Below are 19,957 nucleotides of genomic sequence, written 5' to 3' on the forward strand. Positions count from 1 at the left end.
TAAGACAGCCCAAATATGCCACGAGCCCATGCACAGGCAAACTGAAGAGAATACAAAAATTTTATTTTAGTTTCCTTCATGCACACGCAGCTCCAGGCTGGAAAAAACAAGTACAAGTACCATTAGAATTGGCTTGCCGAAGGCCACAAGTGCACCGTCCCTAACTACAAGCATTATGGATGATCCGCGCCATTCTAACGCTGCAAAGTTGTCAGAAGCTGCAAAAACCTTATGTAAATACACTGCATTCCCAGGGAAAAACGACTAATAGCTATAGGCTGCCACTAATTAATTATACAGCTGCAGAAGGCCACAGAAAGGCAAAAAACTATCAATGTTCACCTCATGAAGCACAAGAACGGCATTGCAAATTACATCCACCATTAAAAATGCCGCCATTTCTCACAATGACTGTTTAGAATTAAAACGGTAGAGACACTGGCTCTGGCATTCACACCAGCCAAATTGGCAAACAAGCCTATGTACCACCTATCTGTGCAGATCAGCGAAATTCTGCGCGAGATATCTAGCCAGATGCTTGTGGCGCTTGTGCATTTCAGCTTGCTCGCAGACCTTCACTTGGAGGTAATGCCAGAAGGAACCTGCATCGATAGAACAAAAAAAAAACAAAACGAACATTGATGCAAGACAATGACAGGCAGCAAAAAAGACTGAAAATCATACTGCTAATACTGTGTCCTTAAACTGCACCATTTTATAAAACTAAACACGTCTCTGCATGCTGAGCAATAAGAAGTGCTCTCCATTGCTGATAAAGTGCTTTTCACATTACTGTGCCTATTCAAAATCGTTCAATTTAAATGATACCTTGCAAGCCCCTTTTCACAGCGTTACTGGCATTTCTGGAACAAGTAAAGCCATTAGGACTTAGCTCAGAAAATGTCCTTTCAAAATCAGTTTTGTTTTCATTTTGCAACAAAAACGACATTTTTGACAAGCATTTGCATCACATGGGTGCAGAAAAGGGAGTGGTCTTTGCGCGTCATTGCTACTAAAGAACAATGCATGCCTACCGTAGGTACTCTGCATCAGCGCTTGGTTTTTATTATCAGGGCATGAAGGGTGAATCAGAAGATAATTTTTAAACGTCAGGTTTGCAGTCACACAGTAATAACCCCTGAAATCGGCTGAAAATATCAAGCAGTGCCCGTTTGCAAAGTTACTTCACGATTTTAGGCAGTCTTATTGCCTTTGCGCACATTGTTCTTAGTTGTGTCGTAGTTATACTTACCAGATGACCATTCAAACAGTTAACAGTTTCGGTTTTGTTTCTGCATCGCGAAATTCATATTTAGTGTTACTCTGCAGTTACTCAACTTCAAGCCTACCTGCCATGGTGCCTTGAGCGTCCGCTACACATCCTCAAAAAAAAAAAGCATGCCACTCCCGTTTCCCCCCCACCCACCCTAGAACGTTTTCTGCAATAAGAACTTCCAATGCAAGTCACAAGATAACACCCAGCCACCAGATATCAGTTCCGACGAGGAGAGCACTTCAAACCGGTTTTACACCCCCCCCCAGATGTCCGCCTGCCAGTTTTGTTTCCATACAAGGGTATCTCCAGAGCTCTAGTGTTGCTCCTTAATTGAAATGTCTATTCGGCTGGAGTCTCCAATACCTTTTGTACTGTTTCATTTCAAAAATGTTAGGTGCGCTGCAATGCAGGAGGCTCGTACTGCTGATCTTTATTATCACACAACAGCTACTTGGGCAAAGTTTGCGGGGCACGATTTTAGCTCATTGCACCACATTCCTGTAAGCAAGGCTACAATAGCGAGTCAGAAGATGATAATAAACCGCAAGTTTATGTTTTTAGAGATAACTGACAGTGAACGCCAACAAGCATCAACCACGGAGTTTCGTTTTCAACTTCATGCATGTTTTTCCGCATCGCATGCTTGTCCCGAATACTGTGCTGGCTGTAAATGCAAAGTCAGTCACTGACAAAATGTTTTTACGTCACACGGGGACACATTGGTACCTCTGATAATGTCAAATCGCCAGATTTCTTCCAGGGAACCACCCAAAATTGCCCATCTCGAAACGCAGGTTCGGCTTCACCGCATGGCACGGGCACCATGCGTGGTAATTTTTTTTATCTCTGCAAACTTTCCACGCAAGCCAACAATTTTTCTAGGACGTGTTTTTGGAATGTTCCCTACAAAATGTATATTCGAAATTTTTTCTACTGTCTGCGGTTTGTTGTACACAACTCCTTTTTTATCATTTTCTTTGACAACTTGACAAAAATTTTGATTTTGATATTTTTTTGCAACTATGTGTGAAAACATTTAAAAAACTGGTGCTTTAGGAAAAGGCATTAAATATTCTACATTTTGTGTTCCTGTAATTAGTTCTTACCAATGATTTTTGCAGAAAAGAAATGGTTTCTTGGACACTAAAAATCGGTCAATTTTCCAGCGCTAACGAGAGTTAAATTACTACAGCATGACATCATACTCATAAAACTTTCCCCAAAGAGTATAAGCCAGCTCATAAATCTAAGTGAAGTTAGGCAACGATATAAGTTCAGCAAATTAAAAACACATTAAAAAGAAAAAATGCCGATACTCCCTATGCAAAATTTGCGTGCAGCGCGAACTGCAGTTTTCTCGGTCGAGCCGCATAGTTGCCGTGTCAATTTAGAAAATCAAACTATCAATGCAGACAATCAAAAATGCCTCTATTTCAGTAACTGACCATTTTGGATTAAAAAGACCCTGCAACAACAGTGCCAGTAAACCTGCACGATGTTTAGATTACACTTCCAGGAATACCTGAGCCAAATATTACAAGTCCATGTGAAGCGGTGAGCATGCAAATCGTGAAAGACGCGGAAAAACCAACCGCACTCTTTTCAATTTTGCTCATTATGCACTCTTGGCATGGCCTAAACGACGTCATTGTGGCCATGGCTGTTCAATTGGCTGTCGCTGGTCAACTTTGCGACTCATTTCTCACATTTACTGTGAGGATTCACCGTCATCGGCGCTGTGTATTAACCTCTTCTATGCCTGAACCTGCACGCGCAGTTTGGTATTTCTTTTGTTGAGTGCGCACGGAGTTTGAGTGAAAAACTCAATACTCTCCTTTCAACGAGACCACTAGACAACAATTGCTTATTGCTTCAAAAACGCCCTACCAGCCTGAGCGCGCGCTTGCAAGCAGGCAGCCATGCCTGCTTTTTTGTGGCACCAAACCAGAATTGACTCCCCCCGCGTTGCGGAGAATACTCCCCAGCCTATGATATGTCCAAGGACGCCGAAAAGAACGCCGCAAGCCGCCCCTCTCTCCAGGAGAGAGCACACAACAGCTCGTTGCGTTGTCCGCAGTCGAGTTGTGAGGGAACAACTATGCGCGATTTCTGATCGTGCGTAGTTTCGGTGACAGTAAAGGGCTTTTCAGAATTCTTGGAGGGGTGATTTCTAGGACAATAGACTTTACCCCATAAATGTAATGCATATTCATTTTACAGCAGTACGAATGGTGCGAGAAACAATGAAAGTACAAAATACACATAAGCATAGAAATACCAATGAGTACTGCTGTTGGTAATGGGCACACTATGCTTGTTGTAGCTGCACAGCAGTCCGCCGCTTTGGAGTTGTCTTACGTGACCCTGTTTGTCGAGCATACCCCATGTTTCACAAAACGATTAATTTCTACAGTAGCAAAAACAAACCAAGTTCTAGGACTAACAGTAAGAAAGCGTTAAACACCTACTTTCTTCACAGCCAGCGCCGTAGAGGGCTCATGCTGGTGGTGCCGCCAGGCTCGTGCTGGCGCAGCTGGTGTCGGGTGCTGGTGGTTCTGCAGGGCCCGTGATGACAGGGAGCTGCAGGCCATGTCCACTCTTTTCACTCCCTGGAGAGGTGCCTGAGTCACAAAAAGTGTTGCAGTCCTAAAACAATAAGCAGCACAGGCAATCAGTTTTAATAAATTGCTCCACTTTTGAACGAATTTAAAGGTTGGTCAATACCATTCTCAGCACGCGAAAAATCGCAAACAAGTCATTCTACATAGATGCAGATTGTCCTTTTATGAGACTAACAAGTCACTTTTAGGGTTGGGCCTGTATGAAAAATATAGAGCAATAAGTTTTGTTGCCCACTCATAATCACATTGTTAGCAAGTCTGCTACAAAACATAAAGCAGTATTGCCGTATTCCTCCACTTTCCCTAGCATTGCAGTTTTATAAATTTTTCTACTAGGCCTTCTCCTCCAAATAATCTCATTGTCAAAATCCTTTACAGTGAGTAAAGCACTTTCAACAGGCAGTAATTTATGCAGTGCCTGCAAAAAGGCAATGGCTAGCAACTAAAACCAATAGCTCAAAATCTTCATATATAAGCCACGTGACAAGGTCATGCTGCAGGGCAGTTTTGTTTTCACCCACCCAAAGAAAGGACCCTGTTCAATCAGGGTGTAGGCTCCTTAGATTGTAATGCCGCATGTTTGAGGAAGTGAAACCTTCCTTGCATCAGTTTACATTACAGCCAACTAAGCATGATAGCAACTGCAGAATCTGGTACGTTGCTTAGCTCATAACAGTGATAAGAAGCCATGCACACAGATGAAGCATTGTTTTACGCACGGGTGAAAAGAACTTGCCGGCCGCTCCATGTTGAGTGATTGCAGCCCACGCATCTCGGCCTCCAAGTGCACGACCCTCTTCCTTAAAACTGCTACAGGGTCTTGGTCCCTTGCGGCAGCTCGAAGAATGATGTCGACCTCCGCTGATCTTTTCTCTGCCTTCGCAGTTTTTTTGTCTGCCTGCAATGAGAGGTCAAGAGATAACATGCCATACTTGTTCTGAGCCTCTTCCACCAAAATGACACCTATTTAGAGCAACAAGCACACTTTAGTGTCATTTTACATGTGTTTAATTATAGTTATGAGGTCAACTTTCAAGCAAATATTGACTTCCCCTAATAAACATACCTGAAAGCAGTGGCTATTCTAGCGCCTTGGTGTTTATGTGCGTCATGTTCGATAAGACCATTTACAAATAACGTTACTGTAGTGGCTGCTGGCAAGACGGCCTTCACAGAAAAACCACAATTTCGAAGCTCGTACAGTCGGCAAAAGGCTTGTCTATAACACGCGAGCGGCGTGCTCTGGACTGCGCGCGAGCGAGACACTTAGTGATAACGCCTGGTTTGAGACCGGTAGAATGTGAGAATGCGCGACCCGTATCAGCGCGATGGCTCTTTCCCTTGTCGCTGTGCCCGTCGCCTTGACTTCCGTACCTTCTTTCGTCGTGAGAAGCGCTGCCTGCACTGCCGGGCCGGGAAACAATAGCGGCAATGAGCGATTTGTAGTAGAGCGTAGGCTGCGTTTAACTACGTGCAATGCTTTTTTTTTTCAGCGCCCTACACAATTTAGACAGGAGTTTTTTAAGTGCGATGCACTTTATAAGCGACCCCAAACCATCCACCGCCGGCGGCGGCGGCGTCCGCAGCCCTACTCTCCCTAGCAACGGCGCAGAGCGGAGAGGAGCGTCGGTAGCAACGGCGCAGTGACGTCACTCACCACGTGACGCCACGCCCTCACCGCTCCCTCGCGGCGCGGCGGTGTGCGCCGCGCGCATCCCTCTCCTCACCCGCGCCGTGACGTCACGCACCACCTCCTCTCCCGGCAGCTGCCGTGCGCCGCTGCGCGCGTCCCCCTCCCCCTTCGCTCGCTCCTCCTCTCTCCTCGCTGGCTGCAGCTGCGCGCGCACCCCTCTCTCTCGCGCGCCCGCCTTCTCTCTCAGCCACCTGGCTCGGCGCGCTCAGCGCGGCGTACCCCCCTTTATATGCAGCAATAAACCGCCAGACCTCCGTGGGTCGGCTCGCGCGCGCTCTCTCGCTACAGTCTCCTGCTCGCTCTGCTCCAGTTTAGACCGTTCGCTGGCTGGGCGCCTCTCAAGGCGATGTCAGAATTACTACGCCGTGTACTCTCGGCGCAAGAAACGCATTCGCACTTCCTCACGATTCCATTCGGGGAGGTGGGGGCAATTTTCCTCTATGCGAGACAACGAACGACAATTACCGAAAACGCATCGCTGCCGGTGTTTTATAGTGACTAGATATCGGGCCGTGATCGCTTGCACAGTGCATTGAGTATTGTGGCGTGAGCCCGTCAGCAGTGACATGCAAAGCCGAGCCCTGAAACCGGACAGTGGCGCTCAAGGGACTCATGCAGCTATTGGCGCAACGATAACGCAATTTGGCGGAACGATAACGCAATGAACAGCTGTGCGCCAAGGCTAATGCAGACGAAAAAAATTGCCCCCACCTCCTCGAAGGGAATCGTGAGGAAGTGCGAATGCATTTCTTGCGCCGAGAGTACACGGCGTAGTAATTCTGACATCGCCTTGAGAGGCGCCCAGCCAGCGAACGGTCTAAACTGGAGCAGAGCGAGCAGGAGACTGTAGCGAGAGAGCGCGCGCGAGCCGACCCACGGAGGTCTGGCGGTTTATCGCCGCATATATGGGGGGGTACGCCGCGCCGAGCCAGGTGGCTGAGAGAGGAGGCGAGCGCAAGGGGAGAGGGACAGCGGCGCACGGCAGCTGCAGCCGAGCGAGGGGAGAGGAGGTGCGGGTGCGTGACGTCACGGCGCGGGGAGGGAGAGTGACACACAGCGGCGCACGGCAGCTGCCGGGGATAGGAGGTGGAGTATGTGACGTCACGGCGCGGGGAAGGGAGAGGGACGCGCGCGGCCCACGCCGTCGCGCCGCGAGGAGCGGTGAGGGGCGTGTCGTCACGTGGTGAGTGACGTCACTGCGCCGTTGCTACCGACGCTCCTCTCCGCTCCACGCCGTTGCTAGGGGATAGGAGGACTGCGGACGGACGGCGCCGCCGGCGGTGGAAGGTTTGGGGTCGCTTATAAAGTGCATTGCACTTAAAACTCGCACAACGAACGTTAAGGCGGGTAATCTCCGGTTTTGTTTCCCGGCCCGGCAGCGCAGGCACGCAGCGCTTATTACGGTCAAAGAAGGCGTGGAAGCCAAGGCGACGGGTGCAGCAAGGAGGGACACAGCCATCGCGCTGATACGGGCCTCGCATGCACACATTCTACCTACCTTAAACCAGGCGTTATCACTACGTGTCTCCCGCGCACTCCGGAGCACGCCGCTCGCGCGTTAAAGCCTTTTGCCGACTGTACGTGAGAATGTGGCTTGGCGACTACTCGACGCCGACACGAACAATGCAGATGAATTCCTAACCCGACTAACTGGTACCGACACGAACAATGCAGATGAATTCCTAACCCGACTAACTGGTAGCCAGCACAGTCCTGAATAGAGCGTGTTACGTGGAAAATGTGCAAGGTGGTAATACGAGCCATTTTCTTCGGCGTCGGCGACATATACGGTGAAGCGGATCTCCGCGCCTTCGACGGCTCAGCCGGCACGCCGACATTCATTCCTTACTTTCTGCGGTTAGTGGCAGATGTAAAACTGCTAAAAAGCGCTCAGACACTGTTATGCACAATTTAAGGGTAAGAACACTTACCGGTCATGTGAACGATGGTGCCGTCGAATAATCTCCCCGCGTCTCGCTGTCGCCGAGCCAAAACACTTCCCACGCCACGCTCGTAGTCGTCGACGTCCACCACAAAAAAATTACGCTCGTCCGTAGGCCCAACGACTTCTGTTCTACCTTCCAAAACATACTGAACGAAAACGTTACACGGTTACGCTTTGTTACACGGTCACACTACGTGCATACGACAACGATCAGTGCGAGGAGGCACTGCAACGATCGACCAGCGAAGAAAAGAAACGCTGCGTAATCGGCGTAATGTGTGTTGCCATGTGTGTTGCAACAGTGAGGGCTGCGGCTACGGCTGGCTACGGCTTCAGTCGGCCTATATAGGCGGCGTTGGTTGATGCCAGAGGATGAAGCCGATGAAGCGATACATGAAAACTCAATCATTTTGGTTGTAATAATGAACATAATTTATTAACGGGTTACAAACCTATTGATAAAAATTAGCACTGTATTAACCAGTGATAGCAGCTTCCAACTTCAGCACGGTTCTTTCATGAGTTATCACACATCATTTTCTGCACCGTGTTTCTGCACTGTGCGCGGCTACATAGTATGTGCGCTGATTCTCTTTTCTTTTTGCGGTGGTAGGGGCTGCTTTAAGGCCCAACCACATGCAGCGCACTTTCGGCGTTTTCTCGCGTCGACGTCGTCGCCAGAAATGCGCGGCGACGCGAGCTGACGCCCGAGCGACGCCGATGTCAACGCTCGCCAGATATCGGCGTCGACGCAGCGCGAGAGAACATCGGAAAGCGGGCGACAGCGTCCGTCTTCGCGTGGTTTGGGGTCATTCCTTTCAGCAGAAAACAATCGATTTATTTTTAACTTGCGGGAATCGGTTGCCTTGAGAAAAATTGCAAGCTATTTCTGTTCGCAAGCGCTTATCCATTTGTGGCTTGTTCGGCTTTCAACGGGGAGATCGGGGATCTGCGATTTAAATAAGGGAGCTCTGGCTACATCGCATCCAGTATAAGCATAATGTGGCTTGTAGCTCCCGTGGCTTGCGCTGACCGGGGATGTGCGATTGCTTTTCTTGACTCAAATGAGGGATCTGTGGTTACATCGCTTGTAGCACTAGCATTATCGTCCTCGGCTCCAAGATCGGTGAGCAAGAAACAAGCGTTACCACTGCTCAAGTCTCTCAAACACGACCAAAACAAAACACACCCGACACTACTTGTGGGCAGCCTCGTTTGGTACACCGAATTCTCCGTGTTTCCCAGTCTCCTTGTGTGGTCAAGTGGTTGGGTGCCAGTCTTCTGTTTTGAAGTCCGTCGTTCGAATCCTGCAAAAGCCTTTTTTTTGCGGCGAGGGTTTCATCAGTTGTTTTTTTACAGGTTACAGTCAGGGTGCCAGAGTACCTTGCCCTTTAACCTACAAATGACGTTCGACGGTAACCTCAATATCAAGGCAGCGCTGAAATTTGTTTTGCTTACACTTTGAATTCATGCACCTGCAGTCGGTACATAACATGAAGGTTAAATCAAGAAGCAACTAAAGCAGTTGTGCGAGGTGCGTCTTCGTTTATCATCCTATCTTATTTTGTTCAGATTTGACCATGATGACTCGAGATACATTTCGCAGCATTTCAATATTTGCCTGCCAACATACTTAGCAATGAATAAATATGCCAAGTGATTTTCTTTTTTGCTAAAGCTAAAGTCTTGATAATTGCAGTTCAATAATCGACAATAACTGCTCATAAACAACTTCAACAGGATGGCAATTGACGTCCAGCAACGCCCGCCGACGCAGCTACTGGCGCGCGACTTCGCCGGTCTCATGCGGTTGCTCGCCCTCTCCTGAGGGTCCGCGCGTTGACGCCGAACAACGCCGACGATCGCGCGACGCGTGATTTCGCGTCCATGTGGTTAGGGCTTTATTGTGTCTGCTTTATTAATTCTCTTTTAGTTTTGTCATTGGTGCTTCACCTGTTCGCCTGCTGCCACGATGTGGGTAGGTGTGGAGTTTGGTTTCAGCTTTTTTTCCCACGTACAATTTGTTTTTATGGAAAGACACTCCTTGGGCGTTCGCACCTTTTTATTTTTTTATTGGCTGTGAGTTGCGGTGTCGGGTTTAGGGCGATATTGTGTGTTTTATTTTGTTAGTCGTCGTGTTACAGCGAGCAAAATAGTAAACTCAATTCTGCTACCGCGTCCCCGGTGTTAAAATTGTAAGTTTCATTTCGTCGTTGATTGTGTGAGCAGGAAAGTGGTAAAAATATTCTCTTTCATCGCAAGAAATAAACACATAAAAGCTTTACAACTGCAGTTGCAAAGCTGTGACAGAATTATCTTGTTCGACTGTTGGCTGTTGTGTAGACAGATTCATGTATCGCGACGTATTTTGCCACGGCAGCCGCATCTGTAGTGACGACAAGAATCTGTCGTCACGACAGCCGGCTTTGCTACTACAGCATTTTTGTCGTGGTCCTGTTACAACTACAGACGTCACGACAGCATTTATGCCTCTGTAGTTACTACAAGATTCTGTCGTCACGACAGCCAGCTTTGCTACTACAGCATTTTTGTCGTAGTCTTGTAGTAACGACAGACGTCACGACAGCTGGCTATGTCACGACAGCATGATGGCTGTCGTGACGACAGGCGTTCTCTTGTGACTACAGGAATGTCTGTCGTTGAGAAGATTGACTCTGTCGTTACGACAGAAATGTGTGTCGTAACAACAGAGGGCTTTGTCGTAACGACAGGACTTCTGTCGTAACTACAGAAATTGTGTCGTACGACAGAAATTCTTGTTGGGTTTCTGTCGTATTCCTGTTGACATTTTCGACTGGGAAGCGTATTCTTTGTGTTCGATACATATTTTAAGTGCTCTATGTAACGTATGTGAAAGAGGGTCGTCTGTGTGAGTGTCAGAATACGGAAAAAGACCATATGTTCCTGCATCGGCGAAACCTAATTCGGTGTTGCTTAGCCTGAATTCTTCAAGTTCGCGTCGGTAGACGATTGCGACTGGGAAATTCAACGGGATTTTACAGCAGTTGCCGCATTGTCATAGCTTTGGTGAACAAGGCAATTATGTACCAAGTGCAAAAGATAACTTCGAGACGCTTACTTGTAGCGAGCATTGTTATTTTGCAGTTATCATCAGCAACTAATGCGTTTTTTCTCGTCTGTTAAACATATACATATGCATTACGCTTATAAATCAACGTTGGCTATTGTCACTCTTATTTGTGTTATTGTTGAGGCGCTTGAAATCTTTCATTGGAGGGTATTACCTCGCACGAATCGTATGCAACACAGCGTATCAACATGACATCACCGAGAAGCGTCTGGCCATCGCGCTTCGCCGCTCCTTGCCATTACCCGCCGCTCTATTACTTTAGGCGATTTTCTTATAATTAACATCGATATTTTCTCCCGTGGCACCATTTAAAGGACCCACTGAGTGCAATGACTTGAATTTTGGAAATCTAAAACTGTTCACAGACATATGCGCGAAAGGGCAACGACGACGCCATTACAGGGGATTAACGATGCAGCAAAGAGACTAACTGCATGTGTTTCGTCTTCCAGTTACTCCTTATAGCTCGGCGGGGATGAACAGTCAGTCCGCATTTGCGCACACGGCCCATACTATGCCACAGATACTCCCCTTGAAGATTAACGGTCGCCCGCGAAGACTAACGACTGTATTTTAGTCCCTATTGTAGTCCTTTTTGCCTAAAAGTGTCGCTGCTGTTCAAACGTCGTGCTCATTCGCAAAGCAGCACATATATAGTATTCAGGAGACACTCACTTCTCCGCCCAGGCACCGGCAAGGGGATTGAAGAGCAGCTCCACGAACGCCTTGGAGGCCAGCAGAAGGCCCAAGGACTGCGTCCCGTTCGTGCCCTGGAGGAGCAGCAGGTCCGGGAAGATGGGAACTGCAGTGCGTATCCACCATGGTTCAAATACTGTGTTTTGTGCAAGAAAGAATTCTAGCATCAACCGCAAATATTAAGGCGATGATTAGGTCGTATTCAAGGGGGACGCAAGCCCGTTTCTTCGATAGGAGAGATAAGGAAAGGCGACCACATCGTTACTGGTGATTAAGAATTTCACTTCTCTTTGGGGGCCTTGGACATTGTAGCCAAGGCTACGTAGATGCATCGTTAAGTAGCGCTTGAAACAGGACGAAAGAAAGAAGGAGCAAACTGATTTTATTACGCATAAACACAAATTCATACTCAGAATGAACACGTGCCCAGGCAACCCCTCAAAGCACGGTTTGATAAACACAAGATTACAATGTTCACATACAACAAACAACCCAGAAAACGCTTGAGTTAATACACTCGATAAGAGAAGTAATTCCTTCTCATGTAGTACCACCGACGCGTGGCTGACATACTTTTCATCGTTCTTTCTTACATAGAAAGCTTCAATTACATCTCGTGTGAATTGGTGATTCTGCCGCCACAACACGCAGGTGTTCTCAAACAGTGGACAACATTTCACTTGGTTCTTATCTCTGTGGGTCGCGCAATGTCGAGTGATGTGTGCATGAGGGTTGTTCTGGAGTGACCTCCGGTGCTACGTAGAGTAGCCGAAACAATAAAAATCATAACTGCTACACTCTAAGGAAAAAGGTGGTCATAAGAGAGTCCCGGCCACCACGACTCCCTTTTACGCTTGGTGAGTCTACACAGTCACAGAACAGAGTCGTGATTTCTGCGACACTTTTTCGACTCTGTTTGCGGCACAACTTTGCGGGAGAGGGAAACTGATACGAGGAGAGTAGAAAACAAGAAAAAAGATTCCGCCCTTATTGGTCGCCGCAGGGTTGACGTCAGGCGTTTCGCGTTACCTGCGCGCAGGCGTCGTGTCGTCGACATGCAGGCGGAGTGGAAGTCTTTGACCTGCCTGCGTTCTCCGCCGGCAGGGCGTTCTTTGTGTTGTGGCCGTTAGAGTGGGGTTTCGTAACTACGTGGTCTAGCTGGTCAGTGTCGCGACAATTTCACAGTGCTTTCGCCTTGCTCTCAGTGAGGAGTGCGTCCGCGATAGTTGAAGATATACGCACGGAGCTGCGGCAACACAGCAACTGCATCTGATAGAGGTAAGTGAAGTATTCACCGCGGCGAGAGATTTTCCCTCGTGAAAAAAACTTCGTCCGAAATCTCTGCAAAGAACGCTGGAGTGTGTAAGATATGCTGCTTGAATCGTGAAACCGCATTTCTGCCTGACTGGCAGGATTTCAGCGGCCCGAGTATGCGAACAGGGGTCCGTTGGCGCGAGCCGCCGCCGATAGCTCACCGACGATGAAACGGCGCCCGTGAACGCGCTACCCGCTTCACTGCCAAAGCGCAAGGAAAGTTTGTTTTACTTCCTCTGGCGCTTTTATTTGTCCCCGAACACGGAATGCTCAGTGCGCTTTGATGAGTTTGGCTCAGGCTGACAGAGGAGCGAAATGTCAACTTGAAAGGAAACGAGTAGGTGTTCGACAGCGGCTTATTTCGGCGCCCAAGCAGCAGTCATTTCGTACAAATGCGGGACGCGTATGTCCTGAGAATATGATTTCGCGCGTGACAATGCTTGATGGTGCAGAGGCGGGAAGGCGGGAAGAGGTGTGGTGCAGACTCTTATCGGGTCCTGGTAGAGCAGAAGGCCAGCAAACCTGAAGAACCAACAGCTTTTACGTGCATGTTCCCCGCACGGGTTACCTTGAGTAATCTTGGTGACGGTACTGGCGATACCGCGGACCCCGAGCCCCCAAACATAAGCTGGATCCAACCATGGCGATGTGTTTATAGGTGGAGGGTTAGAAACCCCGAACGGTGGCCGTCGGAGCCCAGGTCAAGCTCCGGCGGATGGGCTCCCTGTCTGTTCACCAGGCAGGGAGCTCCGGGACCTCTTTGACTACCAGGGTAAGGTCAAAGAAGAAAGTACCCCCGTCTCCCTGCTTTCCAATGTATCATATGGCATTTTCCAAACCCCCCCCCCCCCCCAAACGTGATCGGCCCCCGAAAAGGGGCCGCACCGAAGCTTCATTCCCACCCTTGCCAACAATGGCATCCCAAAAGCCAGATAACTATCCGCGCTTCTTGATTGTTGAATCTCTTGACAAGTCAAATCCTATCTCCTCCCAGTCAGTGTTCCTTATCACCAAATTCCTTGAAGGCATCCTTGGCAAGTCTTTCCAAGCCAAGAAACTGAGAACCGGCGAAGTTCTGGTCGAGGTGAACACTCACCAGCAAGCCACAAGCCTCCTTACCCAGAATCGCATGGCAGATCTGGACATCAGAGTCACACCCCACCGTAGCCTCAATAGCTCTCAGGGTGTGATTTCTGAGCCAGATCTGATAAATGAGACGGAAGCCGATCTGCTCGAAGGTCTGAAAGGCGAGGGCGTGACGGCAGTGAGGCGCATCACCATGCGGCGAGATGATAAGCAAATCATGACAAAGCATATAATCTTGACATTTGACCGTTCCACACTCCCTGAATCCATCAAAGCGGGTTTCATTCATTGTTCTGTCCGGCCTTACATCCCGAACCCGCGGCGCTGTTTCAAGTGCCAACGGTTCGGGCATGGCACCACCTCCTGTCGTGGCAAAACAACGTGTGCAAAATGTTCATCTCAAGATCATGATACAGATAACTGCCAGGCTCAACAATTAATGTGCAGCAACTGTCATGGACCTCATGCTGCGTACTCCCGCACGTGTGAAAGGTTCCAGATGGAAAAGAAAATAATCAACCTCAAAATCACTGAAAACATCACCTCCCCAGAGGCGCGGAAGAGGTTCGCCTCTTTCCCTCTGGGGAGGTACGCCGACGCAGCTCGCCGGGGGCGGAGCGGCGTCTGGTTTCCACAGGGACCCAGTTCAGCGAGTCTGACCTGGTCCCTCCCCCGCCCCCCCCCCTGGGTTGCCTCTGGCAGCCCATCCCGCCACCACGCCGCTTGCTGAGGCAGCAGCGGTTGTGGTGGCAACCTCTTCCGTCGGGACCAGTGCCGCTCCCGTCCCTGCCTCCCCGTCCTCCAGTGCGTTGGAGAGTGCCATGGACACCACGGGCCCCGCACCGGCTTCCACCGCCACCGCACCGCCCGTGCCACTTCTGGTGCCCCCGACACCTGCGGTGGTGGTGGGTCATACGAAGGGCCCCCGAAAAGGGGCCAAGTCCGGGGAGCCCGGTTCGACGGGCACACCCAGGACATCGGACGATGAGATGGACGTCGTGCCGTTCTTGCCTGCGGTGCACCGCAAGGAACGCGTCCCGACGCCAAAGCCTCCCGACAAGCCAAAAAAGGCGAGAGTCACAGCCCCGAAAGACGACACATAAACAAACACACACACTCCAGTAGCTCTCACACTAAATAATGGGAAGAGAAAACATAATTCAATGGAACTGTAGAGGCCTTGTTAAAAATCTAGACGATGTATACGAAATACTGCATGCTAATCAGCCAAGTGTAATGTGTGTTCAGGAAACACATTTGAATTCCAAGCACACAAATTTCTTGAATAGTTACATGGTCTTCAGAAAGGACAGGGATGGCTGCACACACTCTTCTGGCGGTGTGGCCATAATTGCCCGGAAATCCTTAGCCTGCCACCCTGTCACTCTGACCACTGTCCTTGAGGCTGTAGCAATTCGAACAATAATATTTAATAGTTTGATAACGGTATGCTCCATATATATTCCTCCTGATCTTGCACTTTCGAGCTCTGACTTTGAGGCGTTGGTTGACCAGCTGCCCGAACCATACATCTTAACAGGCGACCTTAATGCTCACAATTCTCTATGGGGCTCTTCTCGTACGGATGCCCGGGGTCGCCTGATAGAGAGGTTTCTTACATCCTCTGGAGCATGCCTTTTCAACAATAACCAGCCTACATACCATAACATAGGACACAACAGATACTCATATCTTGACTTGGCTATTGGCTCTGCAGTTCTCTTTCCACTTCTCGAGTGTGGTGTGGGCACTGACCCATATGGCAGTGACCACTTCCCCACCTCACTAACATACATAGGTAAAGGCCCATGCAGTCCATCTTCCCATAATAGGTTCAATGAAACACGAGCTAACTGGAATACATTTACAGAGACATCCAAACTACACCACACATCCATAGGACACCTACACGTTGAAGAATATACCCAACTCCTCACGGCGCACATCCTCGACGCCGCCGAAAAGTCCATTCCCCACGCCTCTGGTGCCCCGCGCAACCAGCGGAGGCCGTGGTGGAATGAGGACTGTAGGCGGGCGCGAGAGGCCCAGAACAAGGCGTGGGGTATCCTTCGTCGGTACCCCACGTCGGGAAACCTCCTCTTGTTCAAACGGGCCAAGGCGTTAGGAAAGCGTGTGCGCCGTGAGGCAAAACAAGAGAGTTGGCGTACATTCATAACATCAATGAACTCCTACACAGACACAAGGAAAGTATGGACACGAATACGCAAACTCAAGGGACAATAAACACACAGCCTGCCTCTGGTCAGCACTACAGGGGACACACTCGAAGACCAGGCTGACACACTCGCACAACACATCCAACACGTGTCCAGTTCAGCACACTACACAAACACTTTCCTGAAACATAAAGCCTGTTGTGAAAAGAAGTCTCTACGCGACAACAACAAATCACAGACTTCTTACAACTCCCTGTTTTCACTACATGAGCTGAGGGCTGCTCTAAGCACGTGTAAACCCTCAGCTCCAGGCCCAGACAACATTACATATACAATGATACAGCACTTACACGCAGACACTCTTGTATTACTCGTTCACCTTTACATCAAGATATTTCTTTCGGGGCACATTCCAAAGTCTTGGAGGGAGGCCATAGTTGTAGCATTCTTGAAAGAAGGGAAGGACCCTTCCTCTCCTGCTAGCTATCGACCCATTGCCCTGACCAGCTGCCTGTGCAAGCTTCTCGAGAAGATGATAAATCGCAGGCTCGTGTACTTCCTTGAGTACAACGGTCTTCTCGAGAGCTGCCAGGCAGGCTTCAGGGCGGGGCGATCAACGAACGATCAACTCGTAGCTCTTGAAACATATATAAAGGATGCCTTTGTGCATAAACAATTTTGTCTGACGGTGTTTTTCGACAGAGAAAGCCTATGACACCGCTTGGCGGTACGGTATCCTCAGTGACCCAAAGTCAATCGGTGTTGCGGGCAACATGTTGAACATCCTTTGTAGTTATATGTCGGAGAGAACCTTTCGCGTCAGAGTTGGTCGTGCACTGTCAAATGTTCACGTGCAAGAAAATGGCGTGCCGCAAGGTGGAGTGTTGAGCTGCACTCTCTTCATAGTAAAAATGAACTCTCTTGGAAAGGCACTGCCACCTACAATCTCTTATTCCATGTATGTAGATGACGTGCAGATATCCTTTAAATCGTGTAACCTGTCCATCTGCGAACGTCAAGTCCAGCTCGGCATCAAGAAACTTGCCGGCTGGGCTGACAAGAATGGCTTTAATCTTAATCCCGCGAAGAGCTCTGGTGTTCTATTCTCCAGGAAGCGTGGCGTCCACCCGGACCCAGACATCACTCTTGCGAATGTGCCAATTCCTGTGAACAAGGAACACAAGTTTTTAGGTATTTTATTTGACGAAAAACTTACATTCATCCCACATATCAGACAGCTCAAATGCAAATGCTTTAAAACAATGAATATTCTTAAGGTCCTCTCACATCAATCTTATGGGGCCGACAAACAACTCCTGCTGCGCCTGTACACAGCGTTGGTGGGGTCTCGGCTCGACTACGGCAGTGTCGTGTATGGGTCGGCTACAAAGACAGCACTCAAAATGCTTGACCCCGTGCTGCATCTTGGCCTTCGCCTCTCATGTGGCGCATTCCGCACTAGCCCTGTTGAAAGTCTTTATGTCGAGTGCGACAAATGGTGCCTAGGGCATCAGCGGGAGTATGTTGACCTGTTGTATGCATCCAAGATCGTGTCTCTGACCAACCATCCTTTTAATCCCATCATGAACGATACATCAAATTTACAACTCTTTTTAAACAGGCCATCTATTCCCTTACCGTTCTCTCTCAGAGTTAGGGAGGAGGCTTCTGCACTCAATGTCCCCCTTTCAGACACGCACAAGACACCCATTCATAATCTCATCGCACCATGGCATCTTCGTCCTGTATCATGCGACCTGTCATTCACTCTTGTAGAAAAAAATAGGGTACCCAGGAATGCAATTCTGCAGCACTTCCTGTTCCTGCAGGACAAGTACAGGTGCGCAGAATTCTATAGCGACGCGTCGAAAACTGGTTCTACAGTATCTTGTGCAGCACACGGACCAAATTTTAGATTAAGCAAAACAATGAATTTTCATAACAGTATTTACACGGCAGAAGCATATGGCATTTTACTCGTTTCAAACCACATCATCAAACATAAAATTCCCAAGTCCATTGTGTACACAGACTCTCAAAGCGTTGTACAGGCACTGTCATTAGGAAGGTCATCTAAAAACTATGTGATAAATGCTCTTTTCAAGGTACTAATGTCTGCATATGCCTCAAATCTTGAAATAACTATATGCTGGGTACCAGGGCATTGTGGAATCCCTGGTAATGAGGCCGCCGACCAAATGGCTGGTGATGCTGCTCTCATGACTACGGTTGACATTACAACAGTACCTTACACCGACCTAAAGACACACATCAGACGACAGCTTCGTAACACATGGCAATTACACTGGAGTCAACAAACAGACAACAAACTACACGTAATAAAACCACAACTGGGACGCTACATAACTGACTCACACAACAGATACACTGAAGTCGCCCTGGCTAGGCTGCGGATAGGCCACACACATGCGACGCACTCCCACCTGCTCACTGGAACTTCGGGACCCACGTGTAGCAGGTGTGGAAAGGGCCTATCCGTAGTCCACATACTAATCACATGCAAGGCACTTGACACAATACGACGCACACATTGCCCTGAATTATACAGAGGACACATTCCTTTGCACCCATCATATTTTTTAGCCGACGAACCCATGTTTTCTAGTCAGCGTGTTTTTAAGTTTTTAGCTGAGGTGAACTTTCTGCAGCTCTTGTCATATCACGTGTAATCATCCTGGCCCTATATACCAGCCATTTCCATTGTCTTTTGTTTTGCATCACTTTTACTTTTAGTCACATGTTTTAGTATGTACGGTCTCATCACAATTCAGTAACATCTTCTTTGGCGCTCTTTGCCCATAGTCGGCCTTGCGTCAATAAAACCCAACTATCATCATCATCATTTTACGTGCATGTTTTTCCGCGAGGCCCCTGTTACGAATGGGCCAGCGCCGCAGTACTTCCCCGCATCACTCCTCGGCTGTGCGGCGAAGCCACTCGTGCGCCTTCGGAAACAGGCGCAATCATGTCGGTGACAAGTAGCGACAAGCCTCGTCAGACGCTTCGCTCTCTGCGCATTCGGCGGCTGCCGGCGGCTGAACTTCGGCGGCTGCCTGCGTGGCTCGTCTCCACGCTCTTCAAGGACACAGAGGCCCCGTCGATCGCAACGGAGTCCTCCTCTCTCCCCTCTCTCGGACTCAACGTGCGCGGAGGCTACCGGCGACTAACGAACACTGGAAAGAGCGTTGCGTGTGTCTGTGACGTTTGTGCGTGTTCCAGCCTGTTGGCGTTTTGACCGTTATCGCTTTTGGGTATAAATAGAGCTGCCCAAGCGTTGTAAACCATTCCTGTTAGAGCAGCGAATCGATGTTGCCGCTCTGTTCGAGTCCTGTATTGTAACCTCGCCCGTCGGGGCATTGTTCTTTGGCTTCGGCTCACCTCTCGCTATGAAGTAAACAGTTACGTTAGCCTACGGCTTCTGGACTTCTTCACGGCTGCAACAGCGGCTGGCCGCTCGCATCATACACGCTACCACTCGTATGTCGGAGGCCACGGAGATCGGATCGGGTGCCCCCGCCCGGTCGCAACAACTGGTTGGCAGCGGTCGGATGGCAACTTCGTAACACCTGAGGCCAGCGGTGCGAGACCCAACACAACGGACGTCAAGGCGGCTTCGGACCTCGCAGAATTCACGGCGGTCAATGGTGAGTGCGGGACTTTTCTTCACTGAGTTTTACCAGGCTTCTGAGGATAGCTGGTAGGGCGTGTTTTTGTCGCGTGGGTTATTCGCGCAAAACATTTTTGGAGCAATGGGAAAGCAGTACTCTAGACCGGCCATGAATTTGAAGGCGTTGAAAAAACCGCAGTTGTTGGAGCTTGCAAAAGAGTTGTGCTTGGATGTTACGGACGCACTGAGAAAGCCAGAGCTGATACAGGCTATACTCGCTGTCGGGGCTGACGATGAGGAGCTGTCGGAATGCATTGAGCTGATCAATGGCAGGGAGACCGCGAAACGTCAGGCCGCCGAGGCAGAGGCTAAACGTCAGGCCGCCGAGGCAGAGGCTGAGCGCCAGCGT

The 19,957-nt window shown here is 49.2% G+C and overlaps 1 protein-coding gene across 1 annotated transcript; it reads right to left on the reverse strand.

The window, feature by feature from the left end:
* Window positions 1–3,732: 3,732 nt before the first annotated feature.
* LOC144162891 (uncharacterized) lies at window positions 3,733–7,756 on the reverse strand. The gene is made up of 3 exons (XM_077693610.1): window positions 7,522–7,756; window positions 4,617–4,795; window positions 3,733–3,897 (listed from the first exon to the last, which is right to left on the reverse strand). The coding sequence occupies exons 1-3, from the start codon at window positions 7,526–7,528 to the stop codon at window positions 3,733–3,735; spliced, it is 351 nt and encodes a 116-aa protein (XP_077549736.1). The 5' UTR covers window positions 7,529–7,756.
* Window positions 7,757–19,957: the final 12,201 nt, after the last annotated feature.

The sequence above is a fragment of the Haemaphysalis longicornis genome, unplaced genomic scaffold, assembly GCF_048455015.1.
Source record: "Haemaphysalis longicornis isolate Haplotype H1 unplaced genomic scaffold, Haemaphysalis longicornis Haplotype H1 scaffold_1, whole genome shotgun sequence".
Classification (NCBI taxonomy): domain Eukaryota; kingdom Metazoa; phylum Arthropoda; class Arachnida; order Ixodida; family Ixodidae; genus Haemaphysalis; species Haemaphysalis longicornis.